Source organism: Crocuta crocuta, unplaced genomic scaffold, assembly GCF_008692635.1.
Source record: "Crocuta crocuta isolate KB4526 unplaced genomic scaffold, BGI_CrCroc_1.0 scaffold367, whole genome shotgun sequence".
NCBI classification, from domain to species: Eukaryota; Metazoa; Chordata; class Mammalia; order Carnivora; family Hyaenidae; genus Crocuta; species Crocuta crocuta.
The window spans coordinates 191,242-219,140 of record NW_027527936.1 but is presented as its reverse complement, the minus strand read 5'-3'; the positions used below and the strand labels follow the sequence as shown (position 1 = coordinate 219,140).

General features: G+C 51.7%; 2 protein-coding genes and 1 long non-coding RNA gene across 6 annotated transcripts in view; 1 reads left to right on the top strand and 2 right to left on the bottom strand.

The window, feature by feature from the left end:
- The first annotated feature begins 248 nt into the window (after positions 1 to 248).
- On the top strand, positions 249 to 7,530 carry OXCT2 (3-oxoacid CoA-transferase 2). The gene is given in 5 exon segments (XM_077751948.1): positions 249 to 954; positions 957 to 1,448; positions 1,451 to 2,069; positions 6,670 to 6,779; positions 7,462 to 7,530. Coding segments are annotated over 3 exon segments (1,554 nt in total). The 5' UTR covers positions 249 to 482; the 3' UTR covers positions 2,041 to 2,069; positions 6,670 to 6,779; positions 7,462 to 7,530.
- Positions 7,531 to 18,832: 11,302 nt separating this feature from the next.
- Positions 18,833 to 20,356, bottom strand: LOC144221483 (uncharacterized). Its single transcript, XR_013332087.1, has 2 exons — positions 19,579 to 20,356; positions 18,833 to 19,477 (listed from the first exon to the last, which is right to left on the bottom strand). It is a non-coding gene; the product is annotated as an uncharacterized LOC144221483 (long non-coding RNA).
- A 1,434-nt stretch (positions 20,357 to 21,790) lies between these two features.
- The window catches only part of LOC144221481 (peptidyl-prolyl cis-trans isomerase E-like), an 18,620-nt gene continuing 12,511 nt past the window's right edge, over positions 21,791 to 27,899 (bottom strand). For all 4 annotated transcript variants that reach the window (XM_077751949.1, XM_077751952.1, XM_077751951.1 and 1 more), the window contains 2 exons: positions 22,373 to 22,515; positions 21,791 to 22,189 (listed from right to left, as the gene is read on the bottom strand). In XM_077751949.1, the coding sequence (XP_077608075.1) occupies positions 22,121 to 22,189; positions 22,373 to 22,515 (212 nt within the window). In that variant the 3' untranslated portion in view covers positions 21,791 to 22,120. The remainder of the gene's footprint in view (positions 22,190 to 22,372; positions 22,516 to 27,899) is intronic.

The following is a 27,899-nucleotide window of genomic DNA, read 5'->3' as shown; positions in this document are numbered from 1 at the left end:
GGGGAGTGCTGCCTGCGGGCCAGGGGACTGGAGCAGGTCACCCGGGAAGGGGGTGGTGGAGAAGGAAGGTGATCGCCCAGAGCTGAGGGGTCTCCAACAGGGAGAGGTCTGCCCAGAAGGGGCCATGCGGTGGACCTCCCTTGCCCTCAGGGCTTTGCCCTGGACATGGGCGGCCTTCCGCCAACCCCAAGAACTCAAGGTCGCGACTTCTCCTTAGGAACGCAGCTGCCTCCGCGTGGGGACTCGGGGTTCGGAGCTCCTCGGAGTGAGAAGAGGTCCGTGGGAACGCACGGTCCAGAGCGGGGAGGGGCCCATGGGGACACAGGGTCTGGAGCTGCTCAGAGTGGGAAGGGGCCCGGGGCGCAGGGGCTACCCTGTCTGAGCGTCACCGCCCCGCGCACCCTCCCTGCTCTGTGATGCAGTGGTCTCGGCGGAGGCATTGGCCTGTCCCCCGCTAGTCCGGGCCAGATCAGGGGCGCACGATGGCGGCCCTCCGGAGGCTCGCGCTGGTGCTCGGGCGCGGCGTCCCCGCTGGCCGCTCGGGGCCCGCGCTGGCAGAGGCCAAGGGCGGCGTGCGCGGCTTGTCCACCAGCGCTCGCGCCCGCGCTAAATTCTACGCGGATCCCGTGGAGGCCGTCAAAGACATCAGGGACAGGGCCAAGATCATGATTGGTGGCTTCGGGCTCTGCGGGATTCCAGAGAACCTGATAAAGGCGCTGCTCCGGACACGCGTCAAAGACCTGACCGTGGTCAGCAGCAACGTGGGCGTGGACGACTTGGGGCTGGGCCTGTTACTGGAAACCAAGCAGATCACCCGCATCATCTGCTCGTATGTGGGGGAGAACGCGCTGTGCGAGAGCCAGTACCTGGCAGGCGAGCTGGAGCTGGAGCTGACCCCCCAGGGCACCCTGGCTGAGCGCATCTGCGCTGGGGGCGCCAGGGTACCTGCCATCTACAGCCCACGGCCTACGGGACCCTGGTGCAGGAGGGAGGCGCCCCCATCAGGTATGCACCCGACGGCCACATCGCCATCATGAGCCAGTCCCGAGAGGTGAGGGAGTTTCAGGGGCACCACTACCTTCTGGAGCAGGCCATCACCGCCGATTTTGCTTTGGTGAAAGGGTGGAAGGCCGACCGCGCAGGAAACGTCATCTTCAGGAAAAGCACCAGGAATTTCAATGTGCCCATGTGCAAAGCTGCGGAAACCTCCGTGGTGGAGGTGGAAGAAATTGTGGACGTGGGGACCTTTGTCCCGGAAGACATTCACGTTCCTAGCATTTATGTCGACCGTGTAATTCAGGGAGAAAAATATGAGAAAAGAATTGAGCATCTAACCCTCAGAAAGGAGGAAGATGGAAAAGCCAACTCTGCAGATGACGTCAGGGCCCGAATCATCAAATGGGCAGCTCTTGAATTTGAAGACGGCATGTATGTCAATCTGGGCATAGGCTCCCGCTTCTGGCCAGTAATTACGTCAGCCCAGGCATAACTGTTCATCTTCACAGTGAAAATGGGATCCTGGGCTTGGGTCCGTTTCCATCAAAACATGAGGCAGATGCAGATCTCATCAATGCGGGCAAGCAGACAGTCACTGTTTTCCCCGGGGGTTGTTTTTTCTCCAGCGATGACTCGTTCGCCATGATTCGAGGGGGGCACCTGCACCTCACCATGCTGGGGGCCATGCAGGTCTCCAGATACGGTGACCTGGCCAACTGGATGATACCCGGGAAGAAGGTGAAAGGCATGGGGGGTGCCATGGATTTGGTGTCCAGTCCCAAGACCAGAGTGGTGGTCACCATGGAACATTGCACCAAGGCCAACGAACCCAGAATCTTGGAGAAGTGCACCATGCCGCTGACCGGGAAGCGCTGTGTGGACCGCATCATCACCGACAGGGCGGTGTTCGACGTGCACAAGAAGAAAGGTCTGATGCTCATCGAGCTCTGGGACGGGTTGACCATGGACGACGTCAGAAAGAGCACAGGCAGCCCCTTTGCCGTGTCACCGAACCTCAGACCCATGCAGCAGGTGGCAGCCTGACCTGGGGAAGGAAGCCCTGGTCATAGAAGGTGGGTTTCATTTTCACCTGCTGTGATCTCACCCAGGGAGGGTGTCATCACGTCTGTCCATTTGTTCGACCAACTCTCCTGGCATCTCAGACTCGGATACCACCACCAGACTGTTCTCTCAAGAGGAATATGGCTTTAATTAAAAACAAGAAGAGAACATAGGTGTTTCTCTTGTATGTTCTGTGAGTCCCGAGATAGAACTGGTTCTGTCGTCAGGCACTCAGATGCCTTCCTCACCGTGATGGTTACATTAAATTCCTGCGCCTCAGATGATCCCACAGGAAGGCTTTCATTGAGGGGCCTTCTATGGTGAATGAGCCACGAATTGGGGAGGGGGGAAATGATGAGGAAGGAGTAACCACTCCCGTATTCCCAGGGGCCCACTTTGTCAGCACTGTGAAAAATAGGCAGGCATGAACACCGTGGTCTCTGCATGAGATTGTCTTCTTTCAGCCCCTCTGACTTTTCGTCTGGGGCCTTTCATGTTGCCGCTAAATTGTCTTTCCCTGTAGCCTCAGGTCTTCCTCCCTGCACATCCTCTTCCTCATGGCTAAGTAGATGTCTCTGGAACATGGCCAAAGCACTGGTAAGGGCAGTGACAGGCCAGGGAGAGAGTTCTCTGTACATACACAGTGTACTTGTATATTGCCAAAGGCAGCAGCTTGTGGTGGGAGGCATTCTAGAAACCGGAGATGGACTTCAGAGTTTTCTCATCTTCAGTCGTGGGGTTTCTGTGTCATCCAGGGCACTCAGACCCTTCCTCTCCATCTTGGAGCCCCAGCCCGGACTGTTGTCACTACTCCCTTGTAACCCAGGAGGGGCTGTGAGGTTTTCATGGTGAACCCACAGTCTCGAAGTCTTCAAGGAACAAAATGAGAGTTCAGTTCATGTGCATGTGTGTGTGCACACGTGCCTGCACACCCGTGTGCGTCTCTAAATATGTACATGTCCAAATATGTGCATGCGTATGATGTTAACAGCAAAACCTGACAAGGAGCATGTGCTTTCTCAGTGTCATTCTCAGGGTGCACACAGCCGTTGGGAGCATGTGGGTAAGAACGGGAAATTCTAGCTGGTGAAGGAAGGCCTTGCAGAGAGGCTTCTCCCTGAAGGAAGTGCCACATCCCGGATTGGAGGGATGGGGACACTGCTTGCTGAGGGGATGGTCTGGGGCCGGGGTAAAAGGCCACAGACCATGACCAGTTTGGGGGTGGAATGGAAGGTCATCAAGTGGACGGATAGTGGGGAATTTTTTGGGGTTTCTGGGGAGGGGACTTGATCTGCCCTGGGTGTCAGGTTTCTAGCAGCAGCGTGGAACAGGCAGAAGTTTCCAGGAGCAGACAGTGAGAGGTGTGTACAATGATAGAAAGGAGGAGAAGGATTGAGTTCCTTGTTCTCATGTGATTGAGTAACTTAGGCAAAGGGGCCAATGCAGACCTGGTCCACAGCTAGGATTCCCTCCAAAGGTTTCAACCAGGTGCCCCAATTCTCCTGCAGCATGGCACCAGGGTCATGGCCATGACCGCGGGCCTAGGTGGGTCAGGATCTTTGCAGAAGAGTCAGGTAGTGTCCAGAGCACAACGAGGCCTTGGAGAGAGGTGGGAGTGAGCTTGGCCTGGCACAGCTGGGGAGGGGAGTTTATTAGGGCTTGACCATCTGCTCTAGGACAGGATGGGGCAGGTGAGCTGCCAAGACATCCGGGCCCAGATGGAACAGACTGAGAAGTGGGATGAGGCTAAAGGTCACCCCCGCCCCATGGCCCAGATGCCCCGTGGCATCTTCCATCCAGGCCTAAGCGGAAAGGGCCCGGTGTGGCCCACATCTCATGGCACGATGATACACACCCCATCAACTGCCAGGGGGACAGCGTGCCTGCCAGAACCCCCACAAAGTCAGGTGTAGAGGCAGGGCCCCTGGCCCCCTGAGGCTCCCACCTCTGCCTTCCTAGAAAGGAGCCTTCCAGAGCTGGGCAGCCTAGGGGCCTACCACCTAGAGAGCCCAGGCCTTCCCTGCGGGAGACCCCAGTAAGATCCCTGACGAGACAGGTGCACAAAGAAAAGCAAATACTGAACACAGCCTCGGAACAGATCGCCCTCCCTGAGCCCTCAATGGACAGTTCTCTCCAGGGAACAGGGACAGAACACACACAGGCCTGGAGGGCTTCCCGGCCCAAGGTCATGGAGTTCCACTCCAGTGCCACGCTGATGGCAGTCGCCCTCGTGCTCCGGTCCACTCATTGCCTCCTGGTGGCCTCCCTGGCCTTTCTCCTCTGCTCACAGGGCTTGTATGGGTCTTGTGGCTCTGTGTCCTCATGGTTCTGCTGCTTCCTCGTGACTGACTTGCCATGACCCAAACTCTCCCAAATAGCTTCTCTATGGGCTCCTTCCAGTGTCAGCCCCTGCAGCTGACACCCTCCTGTCCCAGTAGGATCGTTCCTGAGTGGTGCCTCTAACGTGTCCGGTGCATTTGGTTGTGGCAGGTGATGTCATAGATCAAAGTTTAGTCTCTGGATTGATTAGGTCAATCAGCTTGGCCCGGGGCCCCCGGTCTAGAGCCCAGCAGTTTAAGGGCTGACCCTTGCCAGCTGAGCAGGACTATGGGCGGGGCAGGCCGTGTCCTGTGCGAGGTTTCACAGAGAATCAGGACACCTGCTAATGGAACAGACATATGTCTCTGTGTATGTGTATGTCTGTATGCTGTAAAATAGATGTTTGTGTGTTGTCATAGATACATATGTGTGCCTGTGTGTGTGTGTGTGTGTGTGTGTCAGGCGGGCAACACTGAGGTGACATACATGGAAGCTGAACAGTTCGCAGTGTGTTTTAAGAACCCTAGGGGCATCTGGGTGGTTCAGATAGTTAAGCGACCAGCTTCAGCTCAGGTCATGATTTCGCACTTTGTGAGTTCGAGCCCCACACTGGGCTCTGTGCTGAAAGCTCGGAGCCTGGAACCTGTTCGGATTCTGTGTCTCCTTTCTCTGCCCCTCCCCTGCTTGAACTCTGTCTCTATTTCTCTCAAAAATAAATACTAAAAATAAAAGAACCATAAAAATCCATTAGTAATCACCTCCTGTCATTTAGTTAAAAAAATTTTTTTAACGCTTATTCATTTTTGAGAGACAGCATAAGCAGGGGTAGGACAGAGAGAGGGAGACTCAGAATCCAAAGCAGGCTCCAGGCTCTAAGCTGTCAGCACAGAGCCCGACTCAGGTCTCAAACTCAGACTGAGAGATCATAATTTTAGCCAAGGCATACACTTAACTGACTGAGCCACCCAGGCGCCACTCCTGTTGTTTAGTTTAAAGAAATTCCATGGGAAATGAAAATGAAGAGGTCTATCACTTTTTCGTCTTTTAATGAAAGCCAGGAAATAACCTAAATGTCTAAAGTTAAGCTAATCTCTAAATATTATGGCATATTTTCTCAAAGGAATTTTGAAACATCCATAGTGGAGACCTTTTAACAGCAATGAACATATTTGTGTGAAAAAGTTGGAAAACATACAGACTTCTTTGTGAAGGTCACCATTGTGTAACAGTTCACTTGACAGGAAAATATTCCAGAAAAATGAAAATGATGTGTTGGGGTCAGGCAGAGGTTTCTGAGTGATATTTTTCCCCAAAGGTTACCTTACAGTTGCTATTGTGTACTACAAATTGTATTTGTACTACTTTGACAATTAAGAAATCAAGAGGTCATTTGGAAATACAAAGAGGTACAGGAAGTTGGTTTTATTGGTGGAGTCGACAATTTCAGGGATCATGAGTGTGTTTCTCAGGGCATCCTCGTCTCTAAGCAGCTGTGGGGTCAAATCCCATTTGCCTGGGTGTCCCTCTTCCTAGCCAGAGGTCCCCATCATGTCCCCGCCCACAGCCTTTTCCCCTTTTTTAACCCACAAACCCGGGAGTAGGACCTTAAATGGATAAGAACTTGGGGGCAGACCGAACCCCGGCTCCAGGACTTTGGCCAGATGTCTCTGCCCGGCTGAACCCGGGGTCTCATTTGTGGACATCGGGGGACAGTTAGTGCCCTGCTCGTGGCCGTGCTGGCCAGAGCGAGCCCCGGCTGCGTCCTGGCGGCTGCTCCGATCTGTCAGGTCTGAAGTCCATCCACGGCCCCAGAGCGTGTGGGGTGGACGGAGAACGCGGAGCGTCACACGGAGGTGGGAACCGCGCTTCTGCGAGCCCCCAGCAGGTGGCTCTGAAGTCTCTCAGTGCAGCCTGAGGTCCAGGGGGACTGTGGAGACGCATGGGGTCGCGCGTGTGAACTAACTCCAAACCTGTAAAGTGCTTCCCAGACGGCAGTGTTCACCGTTATCACGAGCAATGACCCTGTGTTCTCGAGGCCCCACCCCCCGTCTTCCTCGACCTGGGACTCCGGTCTCTGGACGAGGAAACGGAGGCCCTCTGCCTCCGCGCCCCTGGGCCCCTGCAGGCCCCGGCAGGAGGGTCCCCGCAGCCCCGCGTGCACGGCCCCTGCCCTCGAGTGACCGCCCTCTCTCCTCTCTCCGTCTCAGGGCGCAGCGTGGATCCTGGCCTGGCCGGCCTGCTGGGGCGACGGGCGCCGCGCTCCAAGCAGCCTTTCCTGGTCACTTTTTTCAGGGCGAGCCCCGGTCCCGGCCGAGCCCCTCGGGCAGCGAGGCCCCTGAAGAGGAGGCCGCCCAAGAAAACCAACGAGCTGCCACACGCGAACAAACTCCCGGGGATCTTTGGTGAGGCCCGGGGTGGGCCGGGAGCCACCTTGGAGGGGACAGAACCCTCAGGGCCCTCAGTAGGTTCAGGCCGGGGGGTCACCCCCCACCCTGGCACTGCCCTGTGGACCGGCCTCTGCCATCCGCCTGCAGCCCCCAAGCCTCTGCCCTGTCCGTCCCTGACACCCGGAAGTGCTTTCTGGGCCCTCCCCTGGCTCCCCAGGGCTTTTTCCAGTAGGCTCCCTCAGAATCAGGTGCCCCTTCCTCCAGGCAGCACAGCCCCTGGGGACCCTGCAGGATGCACAATTGTTTATGGGAAGGCTCCCCACCAGACTGAGCCCCTCAGGATCAGGAGCGGGCTGGCCCTGCCCTGCTGCCCTCCTTTCCTCCACGGGGAGTCTGCCCTGTGGCCTCTGTGAGCCACTCGGTCCCGTGGAACGGGGTGGCAGGAGAGGTGGGGTGAGGTCAGTGCAGAAAAGGAGGAGCCACCTGATGGCCCAGGGTCCCCTGGGCTGTTTATTGAAGCACTGGGGGGCACAGGCGGGGAGTCAGGGGAGGCTGGGCTGAGCGCAGGGTTACTCTATACCTGAGCCACCTGGAGCCATGGAAGTTTCTCGAGCTGGGCCGTGGCAGCCGCAGAGCTGCAGGCTGGGCTTAATGAGACCAAATGCGTCCGTTTTACTTCATTCATTTATTCGCCAAGTGCCGGGTAGGGTGTCCCCCGCCCTGGGAGCCCCCTGCGGAAGCTGCCCGGAGCAGGAGCCCAGAACAGACTCGCTTCTGTCCCTGCAGATGACGTGCACGGCGCCGACGGCCGGCAGGTTTGCCGGCGGCACGAGCTCTACGTCAGCTTCCAGGACCTCGGCTGGCTGGTAATTTCTGACTCCTCCTCACGTGACGGGCCCCGCCCGGAGATCATAGGTGTATGTGCGGGAGCAGCTAGAATTATGGGTGATTTTAAGTTTCTCATGCATTAGGTTCTTCTGTATTTTCTGAAGGGAGAAGGTCTTTCTTTTATAGTGAGAAGGTGCTTTTGGGGGAAAACCACGGAACTGGGGCTAGTCTGAGGCCTCGGCCGTAACACGTCAGAGCCGCAGCTCTAGGAGATGCAGGCGGCGGGGCAGGTGGGGTGACGATGCCCAGTGTACGTGAGGGGACAGCCGCGCCCAGCCCTGCCTGCCGATGCTCTCCCGGTGGGCGACAGGCCCCTTGGGGGAGCCTGCCTGCAGGGACCCTAGGGTCGGCTGATGGCGCTGGGGCTGCGGGAGGGGAAGGGCAGCCCTGAGTCGTCTCGGGCCGCGTGCCGGATTCAGGGGCTCGGCGGGAGGCGGGAGCATCTGGACGGCACTCACCTTCTCCTATTCCCCCCCCAGGATTGGGTCATTGCGCCCCAAGGCTACTCAGCCTATTACTGTGAGGGGGAGTGCTCCTTCCCGCTGGACTCGTGCATGAACGCCACCAACCACGCCATCCTGCAGTCCCTGGTCAGTGCCGCGTCCGTCCTGTCCCCACCCACGGGGAGGGGCTCGTGCAGCAGGTGGACGGCAGCGCCTGCCCGGGTCTCAGGGAGCTCTCTCCACCCTTCCCTGCAGGCACACGCAGTTCCCTTCCCGTGTCTGCACAGGAACTGGGGCCTGTGTGGCCGTGCTCCTGTGTAGACCCCTGTGCATCTGCACCCGCGTACACCCGACTTGCCCTGACCGCTTGTGCACACCCAGATCCGTGCCCTGCACACGCACATGTAAGGCATTCACGTACATATGTGGGCGCCCAGGTTTACAGGACATGCCTGCTTCTGGTCAGACACACAGCACGCACATAACACGTGCATCCCACCCGGGTTCCCGTGTGCTCTGAACACGTGTCACCGCGTCCACTGGCCTCGGCCTCCTGTCGGACAGATGCCTGTGGGTGAGTGAGTGACGGGCACGTGCACTCGGCCACCTGCCGCACGGTGTACGCAGAGAGCGTTACAGTGTGGCCCGGGTGAGGGGCTGGGCTTTGGCCCCCCTTCTGTTCACCTCCCCATCGGCTTTTTCCTGGTCCCTTAGTTCTTTGCGTCTTCCGCAGAAGGTATGGCTACCAGTGCTGAGTCTGGGGTAACTTCATATGCTGAAAAATAGTTGCCATGAGGAACACGGCTGTTGCCTATAGCTAAGTGTTTCATTACAGCTCTGTGGTAGAATTTAAAATCTGGGATTGTGGCACTTCCAGTTTTGTTTTTCTTGTTCACGACTGCTTTGGCTATTAGGGGTATTTGTGGCTCTATTCAAATTTTAGGATTGTTCTAGTTGAAGAATGCTCTTGCCTTTTTGATAGGGATTGCATTAAATCTGTAGATTGCTTTGGGTAATGTGGACATTCTACCTATATTGGTTTTCCCAATCAGTGAGCATTGAGTAGTTTTCCATGTCTGTTATCTTCGATTTCCTTCATCATTGTTTTATAGTTTTTGGAGCACAGGTCTCTGCCTTCTTTGGTTAAGTTTATTCTTAGATGTTGGGGCACCTGGGTGGCTTAGTCAGTTAAGCATCGACTTTGGCTCAGGTCATGACCTCACAGTTCGTGGGTTCAAGCCCCGTGTCGGGCTCTGTGCTGACTTCCAGCTCAGAGCCTGGAGCCTGTTTCGGATTCTATATCTCCCTCTCTCTGACCCTCCCCTGCTCATGCTCTCTCTCTCTCTCTCTAAGAAAAAAATTTTAAAAAGGTTCATTCTTAGATGTCTTATTCTTTTTGGTACAATTGTAAATGTGGTTGCTTTCTTAAATTTCTCTTTCTACTGCTTCATTATTAGTGCATACAAATGAACAGATTTCTGTACATTGATTTTATATTCTGTGACAGGACTATATTTATCAATTCTAGCAGTTTTTGGTGGAGTCTTTAAGGTTGTGACACTTCTATATACAGTGTCACATCACCTCCAAAAAGTGAAAGTTCTACTTCTTCCTTACCGATTTGGATGCCCTTTATTCATTTTTCTTGTCTGACTGCTGTAGCTAGGATTTCCTGTGTTGTGGAATAAAAGTGGTGAGAGTGGGCATCTTTGTCTTGTTCCTGACCTTAGGGGGAAGCTCTGGTCTTCAGCATTATGATATTAGCTGTGGGTTTTTCATATATGGCTGTTGTTATGTTGAGGTAGGTTGCCTCTAAACCTACTTTGTTGAGGGTTTTATTTTTCCGTGAATAGACATATTTTGTCAAATCTTTTTCTGCATCTATTGAAATGATCATATGGTTTTAATCCTCTTATTGATGTGATGTATTATATTGATTGATTTGCTAATATTGATCTATTGTTGCATCTTGGATATAAATCCACTTGATCATAGTGAATGATTTTTTAAATATATTGGATGCAGTTTGCCATTATTTTGTTGAGGATTTTTACATCTATGTTCATCAGCAATATTGGCTATAGTAGTCTCTTGTAGCGGCTTTTGTTTTTAATCTGGTTTTGGAATTGGGGTAATGCTGACCTCATAGAATGAATTTGGAAAATTCCCTTCCACTTTTGTTTTTTGGAATAGTTTGAGAAGAATAGGTATAACTCCTTTTTATGGTTTTGGTAGAATCCATCTGTGAAGCCATCTGGTCCAGGACTTTTGTTTGTTGGGAGTTTTTTGATTACTGATTCAATCTCATGCCGGTAACTTGTCGGTCCAAATTTTCTGTTTTTCCTGCTTCAGTTTTGGAAGGTTAGAGGTTTCTAGGACTTTATCCATTTCTTCTAGGTTATCCACTTTGTCGGCATATAATTTTCATAGTGATCTTCCATAATCATTTGTATTTCTGTGTATTGATTATATCTCCTCTTTCATTACTGATTTTTAAAATGTTTTTTTCTTTTTTGAGTCTGACTAAATGTTTATCAATTTTGTTGATCTTTTCAAAGAACAAGCTCCTTCCTGGTTTCATTGATCTTTTTTTTTTTTTTTAATAAGTAATCTCTACACCCAACATGGGGTTCAAACTCACAACCCCAAAATCGAGTTACCTGCTCTACCAACTGAAACAGCCTGGTTTTGTTTTGTTTTGAGTTTCTATTTTATTTCTGCTCTAATCTTTATTTCCTTCCTTCTGCTGGTTTTGCTTGTTTTTTCTAGCTCCTTTAAATATAAGATTGGGTTATTTGAGATTCTTTTTTGCTTTTTGAGTAAGCTTCTCTGTATTGCTATAAACTTCCCTCTTAGGACAGCATTTGTTGCATCCCAAAGATTTGGGACTGTTGTGTTTCCACTTTCATTTGTTTCTATGCATTTTTTCTCTTTGATTTCTTGGCTAACCCATTCATTGTTTAGTAGTATGTTATTTACCCTCCATGTATTTGTGCTCTTTCCACATTTTCTCTTGTGGTGGGTTTCTGGGTTCAGTGTTGTGGTCAGAAAAGACGCATGGTATGATTTAATCTTTTTAAAATTTGTTGAGACTTGTTCTGTGGCCTATCTGATCTATTCTGGAAAATGTTCTGTGTGTACTTCTAAAGAATGTGTATTCTGCTGTCTTAGAGTAGAATGTTCTGGATACATTTGTTAAAACATCTGGTCAAATGTGTCATTCAAAGACAGTTTTCTTGTTGACTGTTTGGATGATCTATCCATTGATGTATCTAGGTTATTAAAGTCCCCTACTATGATTGTACTACTATCCATTACTTCATATTTGTTATTAACTATTTTATATGTTTGGTTTATGCATCAGGTGCATAAATATTTACAATTGTTATATCTTTTCGTTGGATTGTTCCATTTATGATTATATAGTGTCAAACTTTTACAGTCTTTGTTTTAAAGCCCATTTTGTCCCATACAAGTATTGCTATCCTGACTTTATGTTCATGACCTCTTTGCATAATAAATGCTTCTCCACCCCTTTACTTTCAGTCTGCATGTGCCTTTAGACCTGAAATGATTCTCTTATGTAGGCAGCATATAGATGGGTCTTTCCAACTGCTGCTGTTTAAGTATCAGTTCCATTAACCTATGTCTTTTGATTGTTTAGTCCATTTACATTCAAAGCAATTATTGATGAGTATGTATGTATTGCCATTTCGTTACTTCTCTTATGGTTGTTTTTGTAGATCTTCTCTGTTCCTTCCTTCCCTTGCTCTCTTCTCGCATGATTAGTTGGCTTTGTTTAGTGATGTATTTGGATGTCTCTTTAATTCTTGTACATCCATTACTAGTTTTTTATTTATGACTGTTAGGTTTTATATAACATTTGCTGCATTTAGCAGTCTGTATGAAGTTGATGGTCACTTAAGTTCGAGCCCATTCTTTACTCCTCCTCTGCCCCCACTATGACTTAGGTATATGGTATCATGCCTCAAATCCTTTTATTATGTGACTCCCTTGACTGGTTGTTATAAATACACCTTTATTCCCCCCTTATTGCTTTTGTATTTCCTACTTCTCTTAATTTTACTTATGTTCTTTTCTTTCCACTCAGAGGCCCCTTTAACACTTCTTGTAAGGCTGGTTTAGTGGTCATGAATTCCTTTAACTTGTTTCCAGGGAAGTTCTTTTTCTTTATTCTGAATGATAGTCTTGCTGGATAGAGTATTATGGCTGCAAACTTTTCCTTTCAGCACTTTGAATATATCATACCACTCTGTTCTGGCCTGCAGTTTCTGCTGAAAAATCAGCTGACAGCCTTGTGGGGTTTCCCTTGTTCATAACTTTTTTTCCCCTCTTGCTACTTTAAAAATTCTCTATCACTGCTTTTTATCATTTTAATTACTATAGGTCTTGGTGTGGACCTCCTTGGGTTGATTTTGTTTGGGGATCTCTGTACCCCCCTGGATCTGGCTTTCTGTTTCCTTCCATTTCTTCATCCCTTATTTCCTCAAGTAAATTTTCTGCCCCCCTTATCTCTTTCTTTGCATTCTGGGATCCCTACAATGCAAATGTTATATGCTTGATGATGTTGCTGAGTTCCTTAAGTCTTTTCTCATTTTGCATAACTTTTCTCGACATCTGGTGAACTTGATTACTCTCCACTACTCTATCTTCCAGATCACTGATTCATTCTCTGATTCCTCTTGCCTGCTACTCATTCTATCCTAGGGTGTTCTAAATCATTTATTGTATTATATTTTTAAAAAATTTTTGTTCTGTTTTTTAAGAGAGAGACAGAGTGCAAGTGGGGTAGGAGCAGAGAGAGGGACACACAGAATCCAAAGCAGACTCCAGGCTCTAAGCTGTCAGCAGAGCCCAACGTGGGGCCCAAACTCATGAGATCATGACCTGAGCCGAAGTCAGCTCAACTAACTGAGCCACCCAGGCAACCCTCACTTATTGTATTCTTTGTCTCTGATTGGTAGTTTTTTATCTCTTTGTTACAGGCCTCACTGATGCCAACCACTCTCTTTAAAAAACTTTATTTTATGTAGGCTCTACACCCAATGTGGGGCTTGAACTTACAACCCTGAAATCAAGAGTCGCATGCTCTACCAATTGACCCAGCCAGGCACCCCTGATGTCCTCCACTCTTTTCTCAAGTACAGTATCTTTTTTTTTTTATCATTCCTTCAGATTCTCTATCAGACATATTACTTATCTCTGTCTTCCTTGGGTCTTTTGCCCTGATTTTGTCCTGTTCTTTCATCTGGAATATATATTTATTGGTCTCATTTTGTCTCTGTCTATTCCTATGTGTTAGGAAGGCCAGCTACATCTCCTGCTTTTGAAAGGAATGGCCTTCCGAAGGCCTCCTATAGTGCCCAACAGTGCAGTGCACCTGGTTCATCAGAAGCTGGTGCTTCAGGCATGTCTTCTAGGTGTGCCACATACAGCTGCTTCTGTGACTGAGTCACTTTTTCCTTCAGTCCAGCCGTCTGCAATAGTTCTCTGATGTCATGGGCAATGTTTGGTCCCTGTGGTGTTAGTGGGCCAATGTGGGGCACTCTGGGCTTGCGTTGAGTCACACCAGGCATTTATACAATGCTGTAGCACCAAATCACAGGACGCTTTTCCTGTGTTACCCCTTGAGAAGCTTTCGTTGGTGGGCACGGCCTGCAATCAGACGGTCTGCCCCCAGTCCCTGCCGGGGTGCAGCCTGACTGGTGCGTGTAGCTGTCCTTCCCTCTCTCCAGGGCAGGAGTCACTGAAGTGGTGCTGCCCCCCATCGGGGCTGCTTGAGCAGTGCCATGCTTGTGGTCCCACGTGGATGGGCTCCAGTCATGGGTGTACCAGGGAAGGGGGGCGGGGGGGCGCATCAGCAACGTGCACAGACACAGGATGTGCAGTGTCTACAAGGTTTGCACCCTGGACCTCTGTGAGAGGGGACCAGCTGCCACAGGGACCAAGACCACGGCCAGCCTGACTGGAGGGGCAGAGCCACCAGAGCTCAGGGTGCAGGGAGGTGGTATTAGCAGGGTTCAGATGACTGTCCTCTGCAGGAGGGGATCCTCGGTGCCGGAGCTGAGGCAGGTGTGGCTGGGGGAGGGGCAGAGTGGCAAGTGAGGCAGGGTGTCAGTGCCGCGCTGGTTCCCCCAGGTGGCATGTGTTTATGCCGGGGGACAGGAGGAAACAGCGCATGCCTGCTCCCTTGTCCCTGGAGTCCCCAGGTGATCTCTGTCCCTGGGGCCTCGCTCTGAGGGGAGTAAACAATTCCCCCTCCCAGACCCCCCGGGGGGGTTTTCCACCTGCTGCTTCAGTGTTGTATCTCTGCCCGCGTCTCCTGAGGCAGGGTCTCGGGTTCCTCCTGCCCTCCCAGAGCCAGGCCGCTGATATTTTAAATTCAGGTTTTAAGTCCTGCTGGTTGTTAGAACTGAAATTCGGCCACTCTGGTTTCTGAAGCCAAATACGGGAATTCATCTTCCCTGTGGAGCTCCCATGTTTCCGCCCACGGGCAGCCCCACAGGCCGCGGTAGCTCCCCCGCTGCTCTTCCTGCCCTCCTCGCGTGGCCTCTTCTCCGCCTTTGGTCGTGGAGTTTGCTCCGCTGGCCTTTGGGGCCTTTTCTGGAGTCTTTCCACTGAGATGTCACCTGGCTGTGCCTGTAGGACACGGTGGGCTCAGGACCCTCCCACCCCGTCTTCTGCACGTTGCCATTCCCAAGTGTTTTAAACGTTAGTTGATTCTGGGGTAGAGATTTCTTTCTGGAATGTTGATCTAGAATCCTAATTCCTGGTATCCCTGAGCCTGCCTGGAAGAGGTTAAGGTGATGCCCCCAAGCGAGAGGAAACACATCACTGGCAGGGGCTTTGTGTGCTGATACTGCCTTTCTCATGTCAAGTGGGATAGCTGTCCCCAGGAGCCACCTTCTGGGAGCTCAGGGGTGATGGGAAGTGGGTCCCTGGGCTGTCCCTTATGCACGAGCTCCATGCCTCTCCTGGCCCTCGATGGTCACACCAGCAGATCCCATGTCAGCCCAGGACAGCTGGATGGGCTCAGGCTGCAGGGAGGCGTGGACGGGTCCCACAGCATTGGGGTCCCAGTGAAGGTGGCAGGTGGGTGGATTTAACTCCAAGTAAACTGAGCAGCTGGTGCAGGGGGTTAGTGATGCAGTGTCAATGATCTGAACCTTCTAGACATGTTGCTCTGGCTGCAGTGGGCAGCTGGACGGGGTCAAGGGTGGAGCAGGCAGGGGACCCAGTGAAAGGGCAGCTGGAGGCAGGGCCCCTCTCAGGACTAGGTGTGGGGTAGGAGGAACGCTGGGGTCTGCAGGTGAGGACAGGGACAGGAAGCCTTGTCCAGGGTCAGAATTATTGCTGGGGTGGAGGGCCTGCTTTGTTGTGCCGTTCCCATGAGCCCTGGTTGTCTACTGGAATATTCCTTGTCTCCTTTTTCCTCCCCACTGAATCTGTGAGAGTAGGAACATTTCTGTGACCCATCCTGGCACAAGGCATGTGTCCTAGATATGTTTGTGTTGGAAATGAGAAAAGTACCATTCTACCTATTTGGCAGAGGAGAAAATGAGGCCTACAGATGCAGGATTTGGACCCAAAGATGCACAGCCAGTAAGCAGGTGCTGTGAGGTGTCCTCACAGCAGGCTGGCTCAGAACTGGGCACTGGGGCGCGGGGGCCAGGCTGCCGGACAGGTTCCCCCACCAGACAGCTCCATCCGGGTCCTGCTCGGCAGCCTCTGAGAGGGCGGGGAGCCCTGGCGGCGGCCACGACACATGGATGGAGCAGGCGTCCTCTTCTCTCCTGCCTCCCCACAGCGTCGGGCCGCCTTGGGGCCTGGCAGCGGGGGGGCCCTGACCCGGGGTTCCTGTAAACTGCAGCTCGCCCTGCCGGGGCTCGGCAGAAATATTTTCAGGAGGCTGAAAACGGGCCGTTCCCTCAGGCAGGCTCTTCCTGGCAGAAAGGCTGCTGGGAGGGTAGCAGGTCAGCGCCCCCTGTCCGAGTCCCGCCGCACCTGAGAGCCAGGCGGCTCCGGGCACCACCACGCGGGGCCTCCGTGCCCTCCGTCTCGGTCGGCCCAGAACGGTAGCTGCCTTAGAAGTTGTTATCAGGGGTGGCAAGTGCTTTGAGGAGTGACAGCATTGAACACGGGGATGGACCCGGGGCCCTTGGTTTTTCCAGTTCTGTGATCCTTCACGGGCTCACAGCCGGGAGGGGAGACAGATTACCAACAGCTAATGGGGACCAGATAGGATCGGGAACATTACAGGAGCACATAGGGAGGAGCGGAGGGGACCCAGAGGGGTGGTGCGGCAGACGGGCTGGGCACGGGGCGCGCCATGTGCTGGAGACCAGCGGGGTCGCCACCTCTGAGGGGAGTGAGTGTGGATGGAGCTGGCTGGTGCCGAGGCTGGACCCTGAGGGCAGTGGGGGGGGGGCCCATCTACACATTAGCACCAGCCTGGGCTGCAGGTGGAGGATGGAGCGGGGGAGGGTGAGCAGCTGGAGACTCCGGGGTCGGGGTGGCGGGAGCTGGGGGGCCGTGGGAGAAGGCCGTGGTGCTCACGCCTGCCTGCTGTCCCTTCCCTGGTCAGGTGCACCTGATGAAGCCGGACGCGGTCCCCAAGGCGTGCTGCGCACCCACCAAGCTGAGCGCCACCTCCGTGCTCTACTACGACAGCAGCAACAATGTCATCCTGCGCAAGCACCGCAACATGGTGGTCAGGGCCTGTGGCTGCCACTGAGGCCCGGCCCCGCCGCTGCAGAGCCTCCCGCCTGGGTCCGGCCCTTTTCCAGACACAGGAAACCCTAGATGCCATCATAGCTCAGGTGGGGCGGCAAGGAGGGCCCTCACTTGCATCCCTGCCAGCGTCTCCCCAGGTCCCTCTGCCCCCTCCCCTGGTGTGTGTAGTAGCCCGACTGGCCTGATGTGCACAGCAGCCTCACAAGGAGATGTCCTGCCTCAGGACCTGTCCTTGACCATCCCCAACCCAGGCCTGTGTGAAGAGCACCTGGAGTGTGAGCTTAGCTGGTCGGGCTGAGTGGGGGGAAGTAGGTCTGTCCCTCTTTAGACACCACACTGGGCCTTCCAGGGCACAGACATGCGGTTGTGCTCAGGAGTGTATTACTGGGCTCCTAACGCCGCCCACTAGCCGTCAGCACATTAGAGAAAGAATAAGCTAGAGGAGCCTCATGCTGAGACCAAGGCTGACGGGAAAGTTTTATGGCATATGACGTCCCTCCTTGGGAAAGCGGTATGCTGCCCCCACCCCAGAAGCAAAGAACCTTGGGGGCTTCGTTTCCCCCATCTTTTTTCCATGAGGCTTAGCACGGACACAAAAACCCTTAGAAGTAGACAGTGGCTGCAGTAGGTGGCACACATGCCACCCCCTCCTGTCTCCTTGCCCATGGCCCATGTCAGTAATCAACCTGGGTATATTCTCCACTGGACCCTCAGCCTACAAGTCCAGACACCCACCAGCAAATGTAACTCCGTTTCCCCTTCCTGCCACACTAAGGAGCAACCCATTCCGCCCATAGCATGGGGCCACCTGGGGCCAAGCGCGGGGAACGGTCTGCTCACCGGTCCGTACCACCCTGTGTGCCCAGGAGCACTGTGCTCTCTCTGGGCCTGTGAACCAAAGAAAAGCTCTCTGTCCCAGGAAAGTGACAGAGGCAGTAATTAGGGTGACCCGGGTGCAGGTTCCCGGAAACCACTGTTCTCGGAGCGGCCGCCACAGGCAGTTGGAGTGTTTATTTGATTTCTGACTTGCTAAGCCTGTAATTTACCTGCTGGCGCAGACAGAGTCCAGGTGCCCGAGCCCTGAAATACTGGGTCATTAAAAGCCGATCCCGGGCCTGCCCAACCCACAGGCACAGCCCAGCTGGGGCGGAACCACCCCTGCGCCCAAGGACGTGCATCCCCGCCGAGGGGCCCCGGGCCGGCAGGCCTGGCGGCAGGTGTGGACGCCGGGGCCCTGCTGCAGGACAGCAGCCACTCCACGGGGACGTGGAAGGGACTGTGGAGCAAGTACAGAGGAGGAGACCCTCCCGTAACAGAGGGCAGGCCCAGACTGTCTGCAGAGTGGGCACTTCCTGATTGGCCTGGGGCTTTGAGCTCAGGCAGGCAGGGACTGGAGCACGAAGTGGCTGGAATGTCAGGAGACCTGTACTTTAGTTCCAACGCAGCCACTGCCCAGTTTGGTGTCAGGACAAGTCCCCTTCCTGATTCAGGCTTCAGTTTCTCATCCGTGACACAAGGATTAGCCTCCTTCCTGCCTGAAACCCTGGCCCTCTCCTCTGTCATAGAGCAAAGACACAGCCTGAGCGCCCAGCTGCCGTGTACATCGGACAGGAAACCTGCCATTTTGGGGCTTTAGCTAGCAGCTCTCTCCTCTCAATATCAGGGGCAGCAGAGGTTTGAAAACTTAGCAAACGTCAGTATTAGATGCTTCAACATCTAGCACCTAACCTGGCATGCTTTGGGGACGCCGGGAAAGCCTGTAGAATGAATGTTTTTAAGATGCAGACTGCCTTGTCCCTTGGATGTGCCAAATAGGAATGTGAGGGTCATAATCGGAATCCCTTTCTGTGCCATAAAGCTGGAAGTACAGTGGTCATAGACTTCCTGACAGACTTCTAGAACCTCCAGCCAGCCAGCAAATTGAAACCAAACAGAAAAGGCCTTGGAGAACGGGGAGAATTATGGATGCAAAGTCAACGAAGGGACAGTCATCTGATTTATTATATGGTTGCCCGATGGCCCAGGTTAGGTTGAAGGCGGCACATTAGAAGCATACATCAGGGTGGTCAGCTCAGGCCCACTGACAGCCAAGTAAGTGCTGCCAGGAAGGGAGGCCGCCCGGAAACAGCCACATCTGGGGCCGGTGGTGTGGGGGGAACTGCTCTGTGTGCCTCACGGCCAGCACGCCTCCACAGTCAGAGCCCGGCACTGGCCCGGGTGACTGTTCACCAGGCAGAGCCCCGTTCTTTTGTGTCTCTATGTAGGGAAAAGGCCTGCAGTTTCACAGGAAAGGAGGCTGTGAATAGGATACAGGGGGTTTTAGAGCCAGTAGACGTCGCATAGAATCCAGGCTCTGCCCCTGGTTAATTTGACCAAATTATGTCACCTCTAAGTGAGAGGTTTTTCCTCTGAATGATCAGTTCTGCCCGTGCAGGGCCATGGTGGGGATCCGGTGTGTCCACAAAGCAGTCGGCACCGTGTGTGCACGACTCGGTGAATCTACTAGTGGTCCTGCGTTCAATGAATTTGCATATCTGGGCCTCCCCTGTTAGCATTCCTGTTAAAACCCCCGCCTCCCAGAACATGTCCAGGAGGGGCTGCTGTGTCTACTTTAAAGCTGCGCTTTTCCTTAAAAAAAAAAAAAAAAATTAAATGTGGTCACCTCTAGGGATGAGGTGGGGACTTACACGATCGCCTGCCTGTGGGAGTCCCAGCGTGCAGGGACCTACCGTGACTTGGTGACCCAGGGGGGCTGGGCCTCTGAGGAGGGAGGACAGGGCTGTGTTGTGTCGCTGTTTCCTCCCAAAGTCCAGAGTCCTACCTACAGCCTCTGAGAAGCTGAAGGGGGAGCTTTCCTGGGTTTCTCTTCTTACCACGAAGCCTTGAACAAGCATCTGGACCTTTAAAAAGGAAAAAAAGTTGTTGTTCACTTGTGTGCCAGGGAAACTTTTGGAAAAAAAAAAAACCACAGAATCCCAGCATAATCCCAAAAACTCATAATCCCAGCACACAGAGATAAGTATTGTTAATAATTCCTTCCAGTCTTTTTCTCTGACACATACACATTTGTCTTCTTAGAGAACATATGGGTATTTCATGAAGTCAGGATCATACTCTATGTACTGCTTGGTGATCTGATTTACTCGATCTATGATATATTGAAAATCTGTTATTAAATCTTCTTTGAAAACAGATCTTTCTGTAGCATCGCCTTCCTTGCCCTCCACCCCAGTCCTGCCCCCGCTCCCTCCCGGGAGGCAGGTGTGGGGCCCCCACGACCCTACCATCTGGAGCTCTGGCCCAACATCGGGAAGGCAGGCAGCCAGGCGCTCTGGTCAAACAGACAGTACCTGGGGCGCCTGGGCGGCTCAGTCGGTTAAGCGTCCGACTTCGGCTCAGGTCGTGATCTCATGGTTTGTGGGTTCCAGCCCCACGGCGGGCTCTGTGCTGACATCCAGCTCAGAGCCTGGAGCCTGTTTCGGATTCTGTGTCTCCCTCTCTCTCTGACCCTCCCCTGCTCACACTGTCTCTCTCTCAGAAATAAATAAAACACTAAAAAAAAAAATTAAAAAAAAAAAAAATACCTGCACAGTCACCCAGCAGATGGCATCGGGACCTGGCATCTCACCACCAAGGCTCGGGTCACCACCTGTACGAGGGTTATGGGCGGACCCACGTGGTAAATTCTGGGGAAGCCCCTTACACAGCACAGAGGGAGCAACTGCCACCTGATGCCTCCCCTGCCCACTGGCTTCCTGGCCACTGGGCTAGTCCCACCTTCCCAGGCAATCAGGGAAGCACAGTGAGGGACAAAGCTCCCTCCCCTGCAACAACCTCTCCCCTGGTTTCACAGGGTTGTGACCAGTCCTTCCTCCTGGGGCTTCAGGTCAGTCGGTTCCCCTCCCCACACGTAATCTCTAGAGTCAACCTTGTCGAGTACTTCAAATACATCTCTCCTCTCCCAGACGTCACATCAGCCCTGAGTGGCTGGCATTTTCCTGGCCTCACTGCTGCCTGTCCTGACAGCCATGACTGACCACCAGTGAGAGGAACGCCTTGGTTAGGGAGCAAGGGTCCCGGCTGGGAATACTGCGGGCTGCGATCCCAGCCACAGGAGTGGGCCCTAGCCAACCAAAGGGGTACAAGCCAAGCCCCACCTGAAGGCAGAGACCGAGGCTGGCCCTGGATGCTAGACAGGGACAGGGCCAGCATCCACCCCTCCGCAGAAGCTGTCGGGGATCACAGGCCAGCGGGCTTCTCTCCTCCCCTCCAGGCTCACCTGACCTCAACCCCAAAGGAGAACCAGCCCTGCCCAATGGTTTCTGAGTGCAGACCTTGATCTAGAGCCTCTGGCAGGCAACAGAGCAGCAGGTGGCAGCCTTGGACGTTGTCTCTGATGACTGATGGTTTCTGGTGACCAGCCTCAGCACACGGGACCTGCTGGGAGGTGGCCCGGCCAGCCAAACACTGGTGTAGGGCGAGAGGCTGCACATGCTACAAACTGGTACCTGACTTCAATTTCCAGTGGGACTGGGTATGGGCAGGATGCAGCTGCCACCACGGCTGATTTCTCATGTTTCCCCAGCACCACGCACAGTGCCGGGCAAAAGAAGGGCTCTGGGAATTCTGTGGTCCACAATTTGGACTATTAATGAGTGAATGGGTCACCAAGACTGATTTCGGGTGCCCCTTAGACTCACAACTAGGTACGAGGCAGGAATGGAACTTGGCTTACCTAACTCAGTGGCCTGGTAGCAGAGGAGAGAGGCACTTGGCACCAGCTCTGACCTCTGCTACCCTGCAGTGGTCTGACAGGGTATGGTCTCAGGGACCCGGCCCGGGTTGGGGGGAAACAGCAGGGGAGGGGCTCTCCTCTGTCACAGGAAGATCGGCCAGTCACAGCTCTCTGACAACACCTGGGACCTGGCCAGCAGGCGGCAGTACAAGAACTCGGGTTTATTTTACCACAAGAAACGTCCAGGAGCCACACTGGCGGGCCTAGGAGAAGCCGTGGCAGCAAAGGCCCGGAGAAGGCCACGCACAGCCTGTCCACGGCGGGGAAGGCGGCCCCTGTGCCGGCTCCCGGGCCCACGGCCACACCCGGGAAAGAGCCAGAGGGAGCCCAGGCCTGAGAAGAGCTGCTGCAAGCTGACCCCAAGAAGGGCCACGACACAAACCCCTGGTTGCCACCAAGGGGAGGGACACCGCAGGTGCTGGCTCCCAGGCTGACGGCTCCTGGACACGCAGGGGCAGTGCCGAGACTGCGCGGACTCACACGTACTCCCCACAGTCGGCGATGATCACCTTCTGCTTTGGCTTCCCATCCTTGCTGCCCTGGGCCTTTGTGGGGACAGAAGAGGGGGAGAAACGAGGGAGGGTGGAGAGTAAGGAGCGGCTCTTGGACACCCTGCCCATCGGCCCACCCCTCCCTGAGCAGAGGCAGTCCTCCTTGGGAGCAGCCGTGGCCCCTGTCGCCAGCTCTCCCGCAGGGCCACGCACCCCGGGCCCGGGGAAGCCACACACCTCAATCTGCCGCAAGACGTCCAGGCCGTCTGTGACCTCCCCGAACACCACGTGCTTGCCATCCAGCCAATCCGTCTTGTCACACGTCAGGAAGAACTGGGAGCCGTTGGTGCTCGGGCCGGAGTTGGCCATGGAGAGCAGGCCTGGGGGAGAGAAGGAGCACATCAGCCTTTACCCTTGGCTCCCTGCTATAAGAGGTACACTGTGCAGACGGTTGACAGCCCTTCAACCCGGCGGGCTCAGACTCCAGGATAATACCATGTGGATGTCTTGTCTTCCACTCAATTGATAGTCCGTGAAATGGTGCGCAAAGTTATTTAAATCATTTTATACTGGTTTATCCTTTCTTTCATTCATTCAACAAATACTTATTGTCTACTTGGTAACTAGGCTCCTGGTGGGCCCTGGGGACACTGGTCCCAGCCCTGGTGCAGCTCATAGTCTAGTGAAAAAGAGTCATTCAAAAGATAACCGTGGATGTATCTCAGGAATGCAAGACTGGGTTAACATCCACAAAACAAAAATAACACATTACGGAATAAAGTACAAAAACCATATTATCTCAATAGACACAGAAAAGGCATCTTACAAAATGCACAACTTCTCATGATAAAAACACTCAACAAACTAGGAACAGAAGGGTGCTTCCTCTGTCTGATAAAGAGCACCTACAAAAAACCCACACAGTGAAAGACTAGATGTTTCCCCCATAAGATCAGGAATAAGACCAAGACATCTGCCCTTACTTCTATTCAACATTGCACTAGATGTTCCAGCCACTGCAAGTTGCAAAAAAATGAAATGAAATTTCCAGATGACATGATCTTATATAAGGAAAATCCTTCAGGATCCACTAGAAAACTATTAGGACTAGTTCAGCAAGTTTGCAGAATACAAGATCCATATACAAAAATCAAGTTATTTTATACTCTAGCAATGAGCAATCTGAAAATGAATCGAAAAATTCCATTTACAATAACATCAACAAGAATAAAATACTGCAGAATAAATTTAAAAGAAATACAAACTTATTCTCTGATAACTATAAAATGTTATAGGAAGAAATTAAAGAAGATCTAAACAAATGGAAAGACATCCCATGTTCATGGACTGGAAAACTTAATACTGCAAAGATGGCAACCCACAAATTGTTCTACAGATTCAGTGCAATCTCTGTCAAAATCCCAGCTGGATTTTTTGCAAAAACTGAGAACTATTTCCGAAATTCATATGGAGATGTTAGAGACCCAGAATAGCCAAAACAATCTGGAAAAAGAAGAAAAAGTTAAAGGACTCCTACTTGTCAAATGCGAAATGTACTATGGAGCTACAGAATACATGACAATGTAGAAGTGGCACAGGACACATATATAGATCAATGAAACAGAAAAAGTACAGAAATAAAATCTTTACATTTATGGTCAACTGATTTTCAAAAGGGATACCAATACAATTAAAAAAGAAAAGAACAGCCTTTTTTTTTTCTTTTATAGAGAGAGGGCACAAGTGAGCAAGGGCAGGAAGAGAGAGAGAGACAGAGAGAGAGAGAGAGAGAATCCCACAAGAGCAGGGAAAGGGAGACAAGGGGGGAGAGAGAGAAACGGGGCCCACCCAAAGCAGGGCTCATGCTCCCCTGAAGTGGGACTCGAACTCACGAACCAGGAGATCATGACCTGACCCAAAGTCAATGTTTAACCAACTGAGCCACCCAGGCTCCCTAAGAACAGCCTTTTCAACAAATGATGCTAGGACAACTGGAGACCCACATGCAAAAGAATGAAATTGGACCCTTTTTCTCACACTATATACCCAAAATTAACTCAAAATGGATCAAAGACCCAAATGTAAAGGCTAATCTATAAAAGTCTTACAAGAAAAAATAGGAGTAAGTCTTTATAGCCTTAGGTCAGGCAAAACCTTCTGAGTTATGATGCCAAAAATATACTGATGGGAGAGAAGGGAGATAAATGGGGCTTCAACAGAATTAAAACTGTGCTTCAAAGCAAAAGATAAAGTGAAAAGACAGCCGACAGAATGACAAAAACTACTTGCAATTCATGTATCTGATAAAAGAACTACAGCTAGAATACATAACGAACTCTTGTAATTCAATAATAAAGCCAATTTAGAAATGGGTAATGGATCTGAATGGACATTTTCCCAAAGCAGATGTAAATATGGACAACAGACACATGAAAAGATGCTCAACATCATCAGCCACGAGGCAAATCAAAACCACAATGAGGTAGCACTTCACATCACCAGGATAACAGAAAGAGAATATAAAAGAGATAATATTCAGGGATTGTGAGGATACACAGAAATTGGAACCCTCACAGGCTCTTGATGGGAATGTAAAGTGGTGCAGCCACTTTGGAAAATAGTCTGGCAGTTCCTCAAAATATGAAAAAAGTTATCCTAGATCCTAGCAATTCCAATTGTAGGTACCTACCCAAGAGAAATGAAAACAGATGTCCACACAAAAACTTATCCATGAATGTTCACAGCAGCATTATTCATAATAGCCAAAATGTATAAACCACACAAATGTTCAACTTATGAATGGATAAACAAATTGTGGTATATCCATACACTGCATATTAATTGACAGTAAAAAAGAATGAAACACAGATACGTGCTATATCGTAGATGAACTTTTTTGACAACATTAATGCTAAGTGGAAGCCAGTCACAAAAGGCCACATGTTGTGGAATTCTATTGATATGACATGTCCAGAATAGGCAAAACTAATCGAAAGTCAATTAGTGTTTGCCTAGGCCTGGGGGATAAAAAGGGGAAGGCTAAAGGGTGTGGGGTTTCCTTTGGGAGAAAAACATTCTAAAATTATTTGTGGTAATAACTGTATAACTGTGAGTACAATAAAAACCACTGAAATGTATATTTTTAAATGGGTGAAGTGAATGTATGTGAATTGCATCCCGATAAAGCTGTTTAAAAAAAAAAATGCTATGGAACAGTAAAGCCTCATCACACAGACGTTCGTTCAGCAAATGGAAGCACAAGATACGGTCACCTAAAAGTGTATCTCTCTCTCTCTCTCTCTCACACTCACACACACACACACACCCCAGTACGATCACCTAAAAGTGTATCTCTCTCTCTCTCTCACACACACCCCAGTACGGTCACCTAAAAGTGTATCTCTCTCTCTCTCTCTCTCTCACACACACACCCCAGTACGGTCACCTAAAAGTGTATCTCTATCTCTCTCTCTCTCTCTCTCTCTCTCTCACACACACACACACACACACACACACACACACACAGTACCATGGAAGGCTTTCTGGAGGAGGTAACATCTGAGTTAAAAAGACCCAGGTTTGGCGCGTGCGCGCGCGCACACACACACACACACACACACACACACACACTACCATGGAAGGCTTTCTGGAGGAGGTAACATCTGAGTTAAAAAGACCCAGGTTTGGCAGGGGCTGAGAGAGGGAGCCTATAACCTCATCTGTCTCAATGAGAAAGCCCGCTTTCCACGGCTGGGCCTCTGGACCACATGCCCCCTTTGGATGGGGACCATGTCCCATTCCACCCTCAATGTTGGAGTTGATCAAGGTGCCTGACACATAACAAAACAGCCCTGTGAACACCAGCTTTAAATATTCAAATATTTATTTACACGATTCTAGAATACAGTGGTAATCAATAAAGACTGGGTCCTGCCCTCATGAGGCTAATATTCTAGAAAGGGAGACAGAAAATAAGTAAAAGAATAAGTAACTTCATAATATAATCTCAGATATTAAATATATGAAGAAAAATGAAGCTGACTAAAAAGAAGAGATGCCAGGAATGCCCATTCTAGAGCGAGAGCAAGGCTGGCCTCTAGCACGAAGTACATGGCAGCTGAAGGAAGTGAGGGGTGAACGCTATGGATGCTAAGGGAAGAACATTCTAGGACAGGAAGTGGCATGACCCAGGCCCTGAGGGGAGTCGGCGGTGACTGAGGAACAGTAGGACGGCCGTGGGGCAGAGGGAGGAGCAGCACATTCCGGGAGCTCCGGGAGGTGCCAGACCTCCTGCCAGTGGGTCCTGCTGGATCCCACGTGCGTGATGGGGCCACGGGAGGACTCTCGGCCAGAGAGTGACGGGACTGGGTTTATGTGTGAACAGGACGGCTCTGACTACCTCGCAGACTGGACCAGGAGGGGACGAGGCAGGAGTGGAAGCAGGGAGACATGCGTGAGGACTTGGCGCTAGTGAAGGAAGGGTGACGTGAAGAAAGTGGATCTGACGTGTGTGTGACGGAGGAGAGGGGTCCAGGGGGAGTCCTAAGCTGAGCAGGCAGCCAGGCAGATGGTGGTGGCAGACAGTGCCAGAGACAGAGGGGAGGGGAGGCAGCGTCTGGGGGAAAAGAGCACGAGAGCCTGGGGGGCCTGAGGCGTCCAGGGGAAGACGACAGGGAGAGAACAGCATGGAGGCTGACATGTGGGCAGGAGTCATTTACAGATGTCACTGGAAACCCTGGGACGGGAAGGGACTGGCCACAGCACGGCTTTTAAATAGGGGAAGACTGCCCCCTCGAGGCCACTTGGAAACTCCAAGCTCTGTTTCTGGTGGTCAGGAACAGGGGGTGCTACTGGCACTAGTGGGAAGGGAACGGGGAACCTAGATGTCCTGCCAGGTCACACGTCAGCAAGAAGGATTCCTAATCCTCTCAGACTTTCAAATGCCCTGAGAAACATTGGTGTATTGGAGAAAAATCTGTTCATAATGATTTGAGCTGAGAACCTAACTCCATTTTACATATAAATCCAAAGACTTATCTTTTGCACTGAAGCTTTCCAGAAATAGACCTACTACATAAACCAAGGGAAAACTTAATTTTTGGTTCTGTTCTGAATTTTACCAGGGGATTTTCACCATGTCAGGAAATCATGTTACTGTGACCTGCCAACAAAATGCACCTCTATCAGTCCACACGGCTAACTGCTGCTCTAGGCAGAAGTGTACGTTTAAGTGTTTCACATATTTAGTTGTGTCTAAGCATTTAAGGACTGAAATACATACTATTTTACTATAAATTAATTTTCTTTCATATTGTAATTATTATGTAACAGTACATATATTTTTTAAATGCTAATTTTTAGGGGCACCTGGGTGGCTCAGTCAGTTGAGCATCCGACTTTGGCTCAGGTCATGATCTCACAGTTGATGAGTTTGAGCCCCACATCGGGCTCGCTGCTGTCAGCCTACCAGCGCAGAGCCACTTTGGATCCTCTGCCCTCCCCCCCGCCGCCGCCCCTACCCTGCTTGCGCTCTCCCAAAAATAAATATTTTTAAAAATGTTTTTTTTTTTGAGAGAGAAAATAAGAATGAGCAGGAGAGGGGCAAAGACGGACAGAGAGAGAGAGAATCCCAAGCAGGCTCCATCCTGCCAGTGCAGAGCCCAATTCAGGGCTTAATCTCATGAACTTCAAGATCATGACCTGAGCCAAAATCAAGAGTCAGACACTCAACCAATGGAGCCACCCAGGTGCCCCGCATAACTCT